This window comes from Musca autumnalis, unplaced genomic scaffold (genome assembly GCF_047663935.1).
Source record: "Musca autumnalis isolate F117 unplaced genomic scaffold, ASM4766393v1 scaffold_1, whole genome shotgun sequence".
NCBI lineage: Eukaryota > Metazoa > Arthropoda > Insecta > Diptera > Muscidae > Musca > Musca autumnalis.
In genome coordinates, this window is record NW_027411644.1 from 235,255,428 (window position 1) to 235,271,746 (window position 16,319).

Sequence of the window (16,319 nt, forward strand, 5' to 3'; positions counted from 1 at the left end):
CTCCGCTCTCCATTTAATCCAAGCTGAACTGTTTTTGTTTCATCTGCTAAATGGGTTGTCTTCCCATCACCAGTTAAGTTTTCGACATGTACTCCAACAGCACTCCATTCGGAAATTTTCTTCTCGTGAGTTACCGGAAAAATGTTCATAAATTAAATATTATTTACTTACTTACTTACTTAGTTGGCCCATTACAGAACATTTGTTCCATAGATCGAACTAAGAAAAGATCTCCATTCCTCTCTGTTTTTCGCTTGACTTTTTGGAATACCGCGCCTTTCCATTTCTTCATCCACTTGTGTGCTCCATCGAAGCTTAGGCCTGCCGATTCTGTGTGCACCGCCATGTGGCATGTATTCATACGCCTTTTTAGCGGGTTCATCATCGCTCATTCTCATGATATGGCCTAGCCAACGCAATCGTTGCATCTCGATACGTTTAACTATATGCATGTCTTTGTATAGCTTATATAGCTCGTGGTTCATACGACGTCGATATTCACCGTCAACGCAAATCGGCCCGTAGATCTTTCGAAGAATTTTCCTCTCAAACACACCAAGCACTGCCTTATCTGCTTGCGCAAGTACCCATGCTTCGGAGCCATACATTAGCACGGGTAGTATCAGCGTTTTGTATAGTGTTATTTTTGTTTGACGAGATGTGGCTTTGTTTTTAAATTGCTTACTTAATCCATAGTAGCATCTGTTGGCCAATACAATTCTTTTTCTTATTTCACAACTGATGTTGTTTGTTGTGTTTATGGCAGTGCCGAGGTAGACGAAGTCTTTAACTACCTCAAAATTGTAGGTACCAACTTCTACGGTTGGTCCGAGCTCTATGGACGCTTTGCGCGTCGACACCATCAATTTGGTCTTTTCGCCGTTTACCGCCAGACCCACTTTCGCAGATTCTGCTTCGACCTTCCTAATGGTATCAGTTACTTCCTTTACTGATCGTCCCATGATGTCTATGTCATCAGCATAGGCAAGTAACATGTGGCTATTGGTGTAAATTGTGCCATTTCTTTTGACATTTGCATCTCGTATTACCTTTTCCAGCAAAATGTTGAATAGGTCACACGAAAGGCTGTCTCCTTGTCTGAAACCTCTTTTGGAACAAAATTCTTCGGAGAGGTTCTTTCCAATTTTAACTGAGGACCTAGTATCAGTTAGAGTCATCTTACAAAGCCGGATGAGCTTTGCGGGAATACCAAATTCAGACATTGCATGGAATACCTTTGATCGGAGGGGACTGTCGAATGCTGCTTTATAATCGACAAAAAGGTAAAATGTGTCGATCTGCATCTCTTGGGTCTTCTCTAGGATTTGCCGCAGGGTAAATATCTGGTCAATGGTGGACTTGCCAGGTCTAAAGCCACATTGGTATGGTCCAATTATCTCGTTGACCATAGGCTTTATTCGTTCGCACAGTATCCCTGACACTATCTTATAGGCAATAGGGAGAAGACTTATGCCCCTATAGTTGGAGCATAAAATCTTATCTTCTTTCTTATGGACGGCACACAGGATGCTCAGGTTCCAATCGTCGGGTACGCGTTCTTCCTGCCAGATGGAGCTAACTAACTGTTGCATACACCTTATCAGCGTGTCGCCTCCGGTTTTAAACAGCTCGGCTGGTAGGCCATCAGCTCCTGCTGCCTTATTATCCATCAGCCGCTTTATTGCTGTCTTTACCTCATCTTGGCCGGGTGGTTTACATTCAATACCATCTTCTGGGAATGGATCTGTGGTATCTTCGTCGACTTCGCTACTATTGGATACCAACCGTTTAGAAAAATGCTCTTTCCATGTCCTTAGCACACTATCTGTATCAGTTACCAGATTACCTTGCTGGTCTCTACAGGAGGATGTGCCAGTTCCAAAGCCATCAGTTTGATGTTGCACTCTTTGGTAGAATTTTCGGACTTCATTCTGTCTCCTGTACATCTCGATTTGTTCACACTCCCGCTTTTCCATCTCTCTCTTTTTCCTTTGGAAAAGACGTTTCTCCTCTGTCTTTTTCTCCCGATATCTCTATCATGCGCTACGCGTTGCTACTGATGGTAAAGTAGCCATATATATCCCATTTTTCTCTTCGATAGCAGCACGACACTCCTGGTCATACCATGGATTCCTTGATGGTGGTCTCTGGTATCTAAGTACTGATTTTGTGGCTGTTTACATGGAGTGGGCAATGTTTTGCCATTGTCCTGATATGTTATCGGGACGAGCAATGCTTTGATTAAGCAGTTGGGCCAGTTGAGTGGAATATGCTGTGGCTACCCGCTGTGATGGCAGCATACCGATGTCCAACTTCCGTGTTGTGTCTGTTCGCACTTTGTTTGCTACGTTTAATCTGGTACGTACCTTTGCTGCAACAAGGTAGTGGTCCGAGTCTATGTTTGCACCTCGGAACGATCGTACATCCAACACTCTTGATGCATGTCTTCCATCAATCACAACGTGATCAATTTGATTTCTTGTTCTTTGATCTGGCGACAGTCAGGTGCCCTTATGAATATCGAGATGCTTAAATCTGGTACTGCTAACTACCATGTTTCTTGCAGCTGCAAAGTCTATCAGCCTCATACCATTGTCAGATGTTTCACTGTGAAGACTGAATTTCCCGACTGTTGGGCCAAAGATATTCTCCTTTCCAATTTTGGCATTAAAATCGCATAGAATAATTTTAATGTCATGGGCAGGTCTGTTCGTCCTTGTCTTCAGTGGGACCATGAGCGCAAATAAAGTTGATGTTGAAGAATTTAGCTTTTAATCGAATTGCAGCAAGTCTTTCATTCACTGGGGTGAAGCTGGAGACCAGGTGTTTTAACCTCCGACCAACTACAAATTCGCAACCAAACTCATGCTTTGTGTCAGGCAGCGATAATACAGTGCGTCACCTTTAGGTGTGGTTGTGACGCCTTTCCCGTTCCATCGTATTTCCTATATGGCGTTAATGTCGGCCTTGTATTTTTCAAGTACATCTGGTAATGCGTAAACTGCACCTTCTCTATAAAGAGTGCGAACATTCAAGGAGCAGATTCGCAGATCATGGTCCTTAAAACGTTTGCGGGGTTCGTCAACTTTAGAGTGGTTTGTTTTTCATTTTTTCGTTTTTTCATAGTAGGCTGTTTTTTCTAGTTGAAGATTACTAACCCGACGCCCAAACCCATGTTTTTAACGTTCCTATGGGAGAACGCGCTGCACATGTTAGCTCACTACCTTTAACGGGTGTTAAAGGCAGTTCCCCAGGTGACACCACGGGGAGGTCAGTGTCCACTTGAGATGAAAGGGACCAAGATAAATCCAGGGCTTTGCCATGTTCAGGACCGTTCCTTGGTATCTTCCATCCCCTACGTCACCCCCACAAAATTCGAAAATATTCGCTAAAATGGTACTCAACATTTTGTCGAAACTCAGTTTAAAAAAGCCCTATCTATCGATATCCCCGCAAATTTTTGCGCTTTAATCCTATCCATATTGTTTTGAAAACCCCTCAAAATACGTAAGTTTTTTTTTGGGAAAAAAAAGTTTTTCAATCCACACAGGCTGAGGGTATATCTCTGTCGGCAATGTCGACTGACACTTTTTTACTTGTTGTCTTTAAACTCGCGAATTTTATGTTTGTATTTATTGTACCGATCGGACAAGATAATATGTGGTAATTTGCAACGAATTCGCGAAAGTTACAGACTGTTTTTAATGACTTCGCATGTGGAAATTGCATTTGTTTTCTAAAATTATTTATTCAAACAAAGCAAATTTTAAATTTTTAAGTAGAAAAATATCAAAGGAGCTTTAGTAATCGCAGTTGGTGCGGAAACTTTTTTCACCGAATCGAACTAAAACACGTGTTTTCGTTATCAGGACAATATTCCGCACATGGTTCTGGCGTGGTATTTTTTGGTTATAGCCCTAATAAGTACGAATTTCCAAAACTACCTCCATATCTCAATACTACGTTCCTACAGTGATCCTAATTCCAAAGTTCAGGATTCCAACTCTATCCGTTAGCCCAAATCCAAATTGTACAAAATTTAGTTACATTTATTACTTTTCGTACAAATGAGTACACATTTCCAAAGCCATCTCCTTGTATCAACCAAACTTCTCAACCTTGATTCTCATTCCAAATGTCAAGCTTCTAGCACTATCTGTTCAGATAATAACAAATGGCACCAAATTTAGTATATTTTAGTACTTTTCATACACTTAGAATTTTTAGAAACCGTTCGGTACGTTGATCCTATATTCCATCAGTGACCGCCATTCCAAATTTCTAACTCTGGGTTTTGCAATACATTTCTTGCCTAACTGTATGTAATACATCAATTTGAAAGGTTGAGAATCTTATAGTTTGATGACTTGTTGGTCTTTCCAAAGCTCAGATACGCCAACTTGTTGCAATAAACCTCTTTAAAATGAGCACAGAAATGCCATATTTAACAACTTGGGTTGTTTGGATTTAGACATACATAACTGTGAGGAAGAATCCTGACGAATCTCGGTTGACATCGTTGCATATGCGTTTATCCCCTAGCTGGGCCCTGCTCTGTGAAAAATAATGTTAATTTAACATTATTTTTGTCAACCACGTATTTGTTGAATAAAAAAGTCTTAATTTTTTAACAATGATTATATATAGATTTATTAAAATACAATTTCTTACAGTATATTTGTTTAATTTTATAATGTAGATGATACATAAAACGCATATGAATATACACACATACATTCTTATATAAGAATAGCTTTGTTCCTAAAGTATAAAATAATAAAAAAAAAACTAAATCATGTATAAAAAGAGTAGAAAAAAGTATCAATGAGAATGACGAACGATACATAACTTAGGCTAAATCATGATACAATAAGAAGGTAGCATTATCAGCCCAGCTGATGGTAACAAAATGTGTCAATTGCATTGAATTTATGTCAAATTTTGACATCTTATGTTACCAAAAACGGCAGTTGCTGCTACCTTCTTATTGTATCATGGGCTAAATATACAAATTTTGAATGTTACAGTGTGTCATTTTTTTCAAAACGAATTTGTTAATAAACAATTAGTTTTCACAAATTACACTTTCTTCAATTGATGGATGGCAAGTACAAAAAACAACGAAAAATAATGCTGCAATGATTCAACTACTTGATGAGCTGTTGTTGTTGGTTTTGGTGGTGGTGGTATTAGAGAGTAGTAGTAGAAGTAGTAGTAATAGGTGGTTTGGAGATGTTGGGATTATTGGGCTGGCCCTATGAAGACTAAAAATAAAGAAGAAAAGAAAAGAAAAAACAAAATTCGAAACTAATGCCTCTTGTGGTTGTTGGTTGTGGAATATTTTGTTACGGTTTAATGAAATGGAACGAACGAATGGAATGAGTTGCTCTGTTCCAGAACCTGTAAGAAGCTACTATTTTTTACTACGATAACATTTTTTCCTTTAAGTTGTCGAAAAAAATAGTAAATATTAGTAGATTCTTGCAGTACTGGAACAGGTCAAATGCTTGGTTGGTAAGTTAGTAAGTAGTGGTTAAAGTGATCTATGAATTGTTGTATTTGTTGGGATTAATCAATTGCAATTTTGTGGCGCTACTGGGGCGTGAAGATGAGGGTGATGTCAATGGTGGTGGCAATACAGCGGCATTTCCCGTCTGCCTACTAACTGATGACGGACTTAGGTCTGGGCTGAGAGGTGGTATTTCACCACGAAATGGTACAAATTGTGGGGTATTTCTTATTAATTGTTCCAGCTTGGAGATACCACGACCCCGATTGCCACCAAAGAAACGAGCTGAAGAATATTCGTCATTATCATCATCGTCATCATTGCCATTATTGTTACCCAGTTCTGAATCCAATTTGGGTGGCAATACCAAAGAACTGTCAACCACTGATTTGCCATCATAGGTGATTACGGCCCCATTGCTGGGTTTATCGGTGGGAGGAGCTTTGCTGTTATCTGGCGGTAGATAATATGCCTCAATACGTTCTGCGGCTTGAGCCTCAGGCTCATCTTCTTCTTCCTCCAAGTCGAATAAATCTTCTATGCGTTCATTGTCCTCGAATTGTTCTTCATCGGCATCGTCATCGTCGTCCATGCTGACATCGTCTAAATGTTGATTGTCATAACGTCGAAAGGGTTTCGGGGGTGGAGGGGATTTACTGGTACTGGTGCTAGTGCTATTTATAGTAATGCTAGTTTTGGTAGTTCTGACTTCTGGTTTTGGACTTGGTTGGAATTTCAGTTTTAAAGAAGAATACTCTTTGTCTCCATATGCTACATCGTCTTCTTCCTCCTCTATTTCCTTTTCCTCTTGTGGCTTATTTTCTATTAATTCCGTGGTGCTTTTTATGTGTTGCAATTCTTTTTCATTGGTTGCCTGGGCTTTGATCAATTTGTGATGCAACGGAACCGCCATTTCGTTTTCAATATTATTTTGTAAGCTCTCCTTGATTTCCAATTCCGCATCACTTTCATCGGAATCCTCAATGAGTATATCCTGCAATGTGGCATTTCTTAGTTTTGAAGCTTCAGGTAGGGTCGACTTCAAGTGAGAACTTATGGCTTGTGGTGGATAGAGGGAATCCTTTTGAGAAGTTTGTAATTGCAGACCCGAGGATTTTCTTATAATTATTGTGGCATTGGTACTATCCGGCGGTGAGGGTATAAACATGGGTTCAAAATGTTGCGTCTGTGTGTGTTGGGCCTGGGCAGTTAGGAATAATGTGTCGGATTCCATTGCCTCATCGATTTCTAAACCAGGATCTTCACGACGATTGGCAATTTGTTCAACGACTTCGGGTGGTGGCATGGGTCCATCGTGACGTAGTATGGGTTTAAAGCCACTTTCCACCACCACAGTGTCGGGCTTAAAGCCCTCATTGACTGCCGGTTTCATAGAGGCTATTTCGGCTGGCGAGGGTTCTTCAACCACTTCATGGACATCAAATGGACTCTTGAATACCCCAACCGGATTTAAGTCACTAACCATAGCTGGGGTGGCAGTTGTGGTTGTGGGCGATTTTAACAATGGAATTTCATAGGGTTTCAGTTTTTCCCCAACCGCCCCTGGATGCGGCACTTTTATGTGGGGTTTAGCCTTGTCCCCGTGGATTTTTGTCAAAATTGGTTTCTGCAAAGAACCCTGCGGTGCCAAATCTCCATATGGAACCGGAATTATGGGTTTCTTCATATGCTGATCCGATGATTTACGATGATTGCCAAGTTCTGTGGGTTGACCCAAGAGTAGGACTGATGCTGCCAATGGCTGCAGAGGGAAGGGATTCTCCTTGAAAAAGGGCCTCAGCAAGGTGGGTACCGGTTTACGATAATGATTGACAATAACCGAGGGTTGGGGTAATGGTCCACTGCCATGCATCATTAATCCTGCGCCTGGTGGATGTCGGGGCAAATGTTGGGGCAATATGGGCTTTGAACCCGGCAATTTCTTTAAAGGTCCCGGGAAAGGTCTAGGTCCCGGCAGCTTTACCGGATGAAAGATTGGTGCATTGAAAGGTGGCCTCAAATACTCCGACAGAGAAATGGTTTTTTGTGGAGGTAAACTAGAGCTAATATTGTGTGGCCCCAGATGATGGTGCGTAGCCACCATGTGTAGCTGTGCGTTAGGGTTATGGTGTTGTGTAGCTAAATGTGCAGGTGACAATGGGTGTTTATTAAGCGATAATGATGATGGTGCTAATGCTAATGAAGATGTTGGTGATGTTGCTGAGGGTGATGGCGACTGTGGTGATGATGGTGATTGTCCCTGTGCAGATGCGGATGATGAAGATGGAGCTGAGTTGTAATTTGTATGTAAATTAGTTTCGCCATGCAAGGTCTCAGGTGCAGCTGTTGGTATGAACGGCGGTTGTTGTGGTGGTCCCAAGGGATTGGACGATGCGGAGGAGGGAGTTTTTACTTTTGGATTGTTGCTGGTAAACATCACTGGTCCCAGAATATGGTCACCTTGTTCTCCACTTGCCGTTGGCGCCACCTTTTGTTGTTGCTGCTGCTGCTGTTGTTGATGTTTCTGCCTCAGTATGCTATCCTCGAGAGCCTCAGCAGCGCGGATGCCATCTGAAATCAATTTAGTAATTTCCGTTGATTTGGTTATTTCAAATGATAATTTTGGCGGAGTTCCGTTCATATTGTGATTCTTAATTAAATCTGATTGGTGCTTTAACAAAAAATTTTCGTTGGGGCTGACCTTTGTTTCATGACGTATCGACTCTTCTGCTTCCAGTTCATCATCCGCACGCACAGGAGCTGGTACACGTACCGAATGCTTTTCGGAAGCTGCATAACGGGCATCATCGCAACTATCATGGACATGGATCTTCCAGCCGAGGTAACGGTGAGTGAAACAGTGATAGTACACGGTATCGGGGGTGTTGCGATCGGGTTTCCAGGTAATAACACCAGGCTCACCGGGATCACACTTCAGCGAGAGGGTACGTTGATAGGCACCAAATGATTGGTAATCATCGGCTGGTGGACCATCAACATCGGGTGTCCAGTTGCACAGGCGGCCCACACCGGTGGGTGTTACTTGGCCCGAACGTGAACGATGGACACCGGCAAAGATGCGTATGTTCTAAAAGTAAATAAAAGAGTTAGCGATTTCTACTTTACTCAAATGATACCCTACCTTCTTTTCTTCTTCGCGTTTGTGTTCATAACCACCCACTGGATCATCGGTAATATAGAAGGGATGATATTTGGCTGGTATGTCAGGGTTATTGCCACCCTCCACCACAAAGGTATAGGTTTTGCCACGGACCACATGGATTTCGGGAATCAAAAGGCCATTGATGTACCATGAAATACCCCAACCAACGTGACCTGAAAGAACACAAATTTTGAAAATAAGATAATATAAGCCATTGCCACTCCCTTCCATCATTCTTACCAGTTATGGCCGAATAACCATGTTTACCACCAGTAGGACCCATTTGAGCATAGAACACCCCATCCTCAGGTTCATAACATTGTATGGGTGGTATTTCCCAGGCCCCATTATCATTTGCCACCGGTTTTGGTGTTGGCACTGGACGTCTTTGCGTCAACTGATTACCACCACTTTGCTGTGTCCTACGATTCGTACTTTGCAAAGCCTGTGCCCTATTGCCGTCATAGAATTCCTCTTCTGGTGGTCCTGAATTTCCATTTGGTTTACCCGCAGCTGGATAACCTTTACCTTGATCAGCACTATCTTCATCATCATCGTCGTTACTAGGTTCAGGTGTAGTACCCTCAGGTGTTGGACAATTCCATGTTGGTTGACGTCCAAAATCAATGTAATGGGTGTTCTTATTGAAATGTGAATGGAAAGAGGTTTCGTTGCGTTCATTCAATGGACCAATACCCCAAACAATAGCCTCAAAACCATTACGTGAAATGGGTAAATCTAATTTGTCGGTGGCATTTAACGAACGCTGATAGGTAACAATTGAGTAACCATTGACCATGGCAGCATTTAGTAGGCGTACAGAATTCGTATTATCTTGAATGTTAACGTCTGGGCATGAACCACGACCACCGGAACATTGTGACTTATCGGTGAGATAATAATCGACAGCATAACCCTTGCCGGTATCCTTCTCAACCCAACTGACCACGACATCCGAACCAATCATAACACTGCGATCTTTGTTGGGTGAAATACCGAAAGCCATATAGTGGTTATCCTCTGAAAAAAAAGAGTAAAAGACAGAGTCATCGTTAGTATGGTACAATATTAGTTTTTCCCTAATTTTAATTAATTTGAAATATGTATTTAAATAAATAAAAATGGGTTACAGAATTTCATGATATATTATGAACTGTATAAATCGAAGGTTTTTTCCAAAGTCGAGTAAAATTGTAGACAGATATCGCAATCCCGTTGCACTAAGCTTCTTTAACATGAGCTTTAGAATGTTTTGATTTGGACGTAACTGTCTCAACCTCACTGGACGTGAAGGAGAACTGTAATACATTCTTTTATCTTCGGAAAGCTGATGCACATGGTTCTGTAAATCAGAATGCTGGGTGGTATTGAAGTCGATACCAGGGAGATTTCTGTTCGTTTTTGATAGATTTTTAATAATAATAGAAGAAAGCTGCTTTGAAATGTATTCCAACAATTTGAAGCGTCAATGCTCAAGCGCAAGAGTGTCTATTTCGGCACTCAGATGTTCAATCAGCTCGTCAGCTGGGTTTTCGGCACGTAGTTGGTTTGATAATTATCTTAATGGTAGACAAGTCTTTGTCTTATGTCAAAAATCCAAATATTCTAAAATATCTGACTAATCAACTATTTATTCTGGAATCACAATCTGAAATTATCCCACACTGGTACCCTAAACCATTCCTACCTCAATTTTTTCAATTGTGGCTGACTTCCGAAACGTAACAAAAATGCGGTAACCATCTAAAAGGACAACTCCTTCGGCTGCTTTTCCCCTCAGTATTTTCGTTAAAGTACAGTTTAAGAGAAGTTTTTGCTTTACTTTTGATTAAGAGCTGCTCGAGAATCATTTTGAAGGTTTAAACGACTGTGGTTCTGTCTGCAACGGTATAAAATTGTTCGCGGGCAACTCAACACTGTCTTTATGACCATGCAAGCATTTATGCTAACGAGGGTATATACACTTTCATACGGACAAAATGTGCCTCATCGAAATAATGGTTTTAAACCCCAAGTATGTTTGGACGAAATGTGTTTCAGACAATTTGGAGTTGACTTAGGCATGTCCGTCCGTCTGTCTGGCTGGTGCGCACGATAACTCTCGAACGGAGCAACCGATTCGGTCCAAAATTTGGCTTTCGTAATATTTTGTCCAAACTTAGTTTAAGTTCGAAGATGGGTTATATCGGTCCACTCCTTCCGGTACCTCCCCCACAAAAGTTCGAAAATGTTCAGAAAATTTGTGCGCACGATAACTCTTGAAGGGAGTAACCGATTTGGCCCACGCTTTGTACATCGTGAAAGTTCTACCAGACTTAGATGAAGTTCCAATATGGACTCAATCGGTCCACTCCTTCGGGTACCTTCCACACAAAATTTCGGAAAAGTTCAGTTTAGGACCTGCTCTCGAATCGCTTTGATTTTTGTTGCAACAACTTGTATTCATTGCCCACCATACGACGGTACAAGCTTCATCAGGGACAAGTCCATACTTCCTGAGAAAATAGCCTGAAAGATGCAAAAAAACCCCTATCACACCGTGTGTAGTAGTTGGAGCACAAGATAAATCTCGAACGGTTCTGCCAATTCGTTCCAAAATTTGGCCTTCGTAATATTTTGTCCAAACATAGTTAAAGTTCGAAGATAAACCATATCGGTCCACTCCTTCAGGTACCACCCTCACAAAAGTTCAAAACTGTTCGGAAAAATTATGCGCACGATAACTCTTGAAGGGAATGACCGTTATGATCCATACTCTGCACATCCTAATATATCTACCAGATATAGATCAGGTTCGAATATGGACTATATTTGTCTACTCCTTCTGGTACCTCTCACACAAAATTTCGGATAAGTTCACTTTAAGTCCTGCTCTCGAATCATTTTGATTTTTGTTGAAGCGATTTGCATTCGCTACCTCCATTACGACGTAAACGTTTTTTCAGGGGCAAGTCCATATTTCTTGCAAAAACATCCCGAAAGGTGTAAAAAACCTATGTCACCATATGTGACTCTCGAACTGTTCTACCGATTTGGTGCAACATTTGGTTTTCGTCATATTTTATCCAAACTTAGTTTCATGGGGCAATACCGGTCCCCAACTTCCGGTACTTCTCCCCAATATTTAAAAAATTTCACTAAAATGTTAGGACGATATCACTTGAATGGTGCAACCAATTTGTTCCAAACTTTGGATTTCCCGATATTTTGTCAAAATTTAATTTAAATTTTAAATGGCCCATATCTGTCCTCCCTATGGGTACCTCCCCCACAAAAGTTCAACATTTATGTTAATTCCTAATCCACATTTTTGTCGGCAAGTTCATATGTTCAAAAAGAGCCACAAAATTCTGAAGAGACCCAAAATACATTCGATCTGTCCGTAGATGAGCGTTTCAATTCACATTGGCAAAGCCGACTGACACTTTTGTACTTGTTTTTCTTGTGAAACCATTTTAATCGAAAATTGTCAATGCCGATCATACCAGGATTGACCGATCGAAGGGAAGAGTACTATGTTGCATTAGATCTCGTCCCGCCGAGGGGGAACCACCACGATTTACAATGGATGATGAAATGCAATTAGGAATGCTAAATTATCCAAAGCTTTGTGCCCGATGGAAACTTCATGGTAATATTGAGTTAAGTATCACACCAAAGTTCTCAACCTTTCGCTGCTCTTGTTCCTGAAGTCAGGAAATGGAATGAAGCCAGCAAAACTCTCGAGCTTTTACTCCTCACCAGATTTAAACATAGCTATTCAGTTGCCGTATATCAGCATGAGGTTTGTAAGCGCTACACGCTACCTTCACATAAAAGAATCCGTGCTATAGGATGGTGATGTTGGCGCTCGACTTATCAAAACTTCTTTGACACTTACAAACACTATTTTACATTGCTTGTAGGCAATCGAGCAGACTTCACTCCGGTCAAGTTTCAAACTTAGGTTCAGCAAGAAAAAGACGAAGCTCCGTAGACTGAAACAGAGGAACTGCGGAACCTTTTCTGTATGTATTCCACCCCCTCCAAACGGTAAAGAGATCGTTACGTATGCGGATGATTAAATTTACGATCCTGATTACGGGGTACTTCGATAACCCCATTTGTCAAAGGCTGAACTCTTATTTCGCAAGAGAAGTTGGCAAATGTCCTCCACTAAATCTACTGCTAATCAGTCATGGACATCGGAGATCGAACGTAATCGAATTCCGACTTCAACAGTATGTTTACGTCGTTCATGCCTGCCACAGCTACATAACAAGATCCTCATGTTCCTAGCTGACAGCACTTGGGGTGTTTATAAGAAAATCTTGTTAAAATGCTGTTGGTCAATCTGTGTTGTGAAATGCTGAGTCAGTGTTGTCAGCAAATATGAGCGCAACACAATGGAACGCCAAAACGCCGCCTGAGAACCACAACATGGTGCCTCCTCATGTCATCACTGTTTTATCTATATAAGGCGACAAAGATTCTTCTCGTTGCAGTACTTGCTCGGGAGTTACCGGGGGAGTCATGCTAATCATTGTATGGTGGATAGGTCCAACGTTACAAGAGAGAACTCTCAGATCAGCAAGTCTATCAAGCAGGTTTAAGTAACATTCACACAGATGCTGTGGCAGAAGGCATAAATAACAATCGCCTGAATGCAGTCCTCGGAGTATGTTCCCTAGCTTTCGCAACTGAAGAATATCAGCTGCCATATGGACTATATTTGTCCTCTCAGATAAGTTCACTTTAAGACCTGGTCTCGAATCCATGCAGGCTGAGGGTATATCTTTGTCGGCAAAGCCGACTGATACTTTTTTACTTGTTTCTTCAATAAAAATAATCGATTACATCCGAGTTTTCCTTAAACGTTATTTAAATAAAAAGCTTCGCTTTCTGGCAGCATGTTTTTTATCAGAATTAGATATCCGGTATGTATATTCCATCTTCGTATTTAAACAATGTGTCGAGGTGTGGAGCCTATCGGTCGACAGCATCTATAACCTCAACAATTTTCTATTTATCGGCGCCACAAAAGCTGTCATCAAAGGTCATAAAACCCTCTATCAAGAATAATCGTTCTATTAAACTTGAAGCAGAAGCAGCATCATTGCCGCAAAATTATAAAAAAAAAAATAAAACCAAATTCAGACCGCCTGCGTCTAAGAAGAAATATTCTCCTCGATATTTTTATCTTGGGTGCCACCGTGGTGCAATGGTATGCACACCCGCCTTGCACGCTAAAGGTCGTGGGTTAGATTCCCCGGCCAGGCAACACCAAACATTTTTCAACGGTGGCAAAATACCCCTCAGTAATGTTGGCGACATTTCCTGAGTATTTCAGCCTTGTAAAACTTCTCTAAACAGTAGGTCCCATATCATTGAGCTAATATGAATCGGGGTGCACTCATTGATATGAGAGAAGTCTCCCTAGTCCCTTCTGGGATGTTTGTGGAACAATTATTAGTTTTATCTTTTCACGAGATATTAAGCCCAAAAACCATCCAGAGAGTCGAATTGTCATAGCTAAATCGATTCTCAATTGTTTGAAGAGGACTTGGTTTTAACATATGTGGGGTCTTATACCATTATTTCGATGAAGCACATTGATCGAATAAAAGTGATATATAGGGTAACATAGGGCAGCTTCGAGACTGGTGTGCCTTCATCAACGCCGTTTTCATTCATGCAACATTATTATCGTCCAAGTTGTTTGTTTATCGAAGATCTACAACTTTCCCTTTGACGATTTCTAGGGATTATCAATAAAATCGGCTCTGGCGTGTTACCCTAAATTCCTTAGCCATAATGTTGGGGATATAAAAAGTACAATTTGTTTCAGTTTTTTGTGAATTGTGCGCGAATTCCTTTAGTTTAAATTGGCTAATTCAATCTCGTTTTTCTATAATTGTTAGTTGCTTCCATTTAGTGGAACGATTATTGTAAATATAAATAAAACATTTCCTAATCCACGGTGTATTCCATTCCATTTTCGATCAGCTTACATCATTTTTCACTTAATTAAATAAGTTTCAAACTCATTACAATTCTTCCTTACAATTCAAAATATTTCATGCATTTTCTTATCAACATAAATTCCACTTCCAACTATTTTGTCAGCGAAACACTGTGGTGCTATCCGTCTGTCCATGGTATACCGTAATAAGAATTCTTAAAAGGAAATCAGGTGTTTTATGGAGGCTATTATGACAACATCTCTATCATTAGTGGCTACTGGTTTTTGCTTTCCGATCTGCATTCAGTTAGTGTGTGCTGCTAAAATGTTTGCCAAAGGAAGAAGTGTGTGGTTGGTCAGATTGTTTGCTTTGGTTTAATTTACACATTCCGGTCATTTGGTCGTCAGCTACTGGTTTTCGTCTTCGTCTTCTTCTCCAAGAAATACCATTTTAACCAATTGGTGCTGCCATTAACTGTTACTGTTAGTTGCCTAGTTTTTTCTTCTTCTTCTTGCAGTCTTAATTTGTTACGGTGATTTCTAGTTTCTTGTCAATGAATGGATGGATAGATGGTTATATGAACGAATGAAGGATGGATGAATGGCGGTTGCAATAACCTGCTAAAGATCTATGCAATGAAGTTCAATAAACGGAGCAACGAAGTGGCCACAGATTGTTTCATTGGCACACTTTGGAATGTTGCTTTCAAGTTTGTTGCCATATTTTGCAAGGGGTCTACTGTTGGCTGCTACTCTAAAACAGTCGCCAGCAAATCACCAATTATGGTGTGAAATAAATTGCATTTTGAAGAAGAGGAATTTTTAAATACTTTCATTGGATGTTGTGTTGAATCTAGAATATGTGTGTATAAATGTTGTCAGCTATGTGTTGTGGACTTGTTTTGTGTGTGTTTGAGGAATTTATTGAAAAGAGAAAAAAATCACCACACCAAGTTGTGACATATGTGGCAATGTGACCAATATAAGGAATCCTGCTGTTTTATGATTTTATTGCGTTTTTTTCTTCTTTTAAATGTGTACAACTATTTCACAAGGAAAATGTGTTAAATGTTTATTGCGTTAATTAATTAACACAAATTTGCCAATATATTTACGAGCATCGCCAATTTGCCATAAAATGTGTTATATCATTTTTATTTATATATTGGGAAAGATTATGTAAATCTATTTTATATGGATTATAAAATTATTTTCGATTCAACTTACCCAATTTGGAGACCAATTGCACAACAATGCTATCACCAGCCATGGCCCAACGGACTTCAAATGCCAAATCATCGTATAAGACCTCGCAGTTTAGTTTGGACTATAAAATTTAATAGGAGAATTAACAAAACATTAATATTTGTCAAAAATTTCAAAACTGTTAATCTAATGTACAAAAATGCTTCTCGTACCATTTTCTAGTGCATTAGTAAGAAACAAAGGCATTTTAAAATTGTTAAATGTTAACATATAATTTAAATAATTTTTTAAAATGGTACTGTGCCGTTTTTGGAAAAATAAAGCGCTTGTCGAGAAAACAGAAGACTTAAGACACAAATGCAATGAGATAAACTATGTTCCGAAGGGATTATATTTTGCACTCATTGATATGGGAGTTCAATGATACGGGGATTCATACTCAGACAGTCATTGTGCAAAACAGGACTGATTTCGTAAAGCTTGTATAGAGGACCAAGTTG

The 16,319-nt window shown here is 40.2% G+C and overlaps 1 protein-coding gene across 3 annotated transcripts in view; it reads right to left on the minus strand.

The window, feature by feature from the left end:
- Positions 1 to 4,623: 4,623 nt before the first annotated feature.
- The window catches only part of Skel (DM13 and DOMON_DOH domain-containing protein skeletor), a 62,665-nt gene continuing 50,969 nt past the window's right edge, over positions 4,624 to 16,319 (minus strand). The window contains exons 6-11 of one of the 3 annotated variants that reach the window (XR_012409008.1): positions 15,841 to 15,940; positions 8,913 to 9,692; positions 8,652 to 8,845; positions 8,211 to 8,597; positions 7,923 to 8,080; positions 4,624 to 5,264 (exon numbers count right to left, since the gene is read on the minus strand). Coding sequence is in view for 2 of the 3 variants with exons in the window: in XM_073960520.1 (XP_073816621.1) it covers positions 5,544 to 7,931; positions 8,037 to 8,597; positions 8,652 to 8,845; positions 8,913 to 9,692; positions 15,841 to 15,940 (4,023 nt within the window). In the remaining variant the exon portion in view is untranslated. Of the gene's footprint in view, positions 8,598 to 8,651; positions 8,846 to 8,912; positions 9,693 to 15,840; positions 15,941 to 16,319 lie in introns of all 3 variants that reach the window. The other 2 variants (XM_073960520.1, XM_073960518.1) reach the window with 2 other exon arrangements.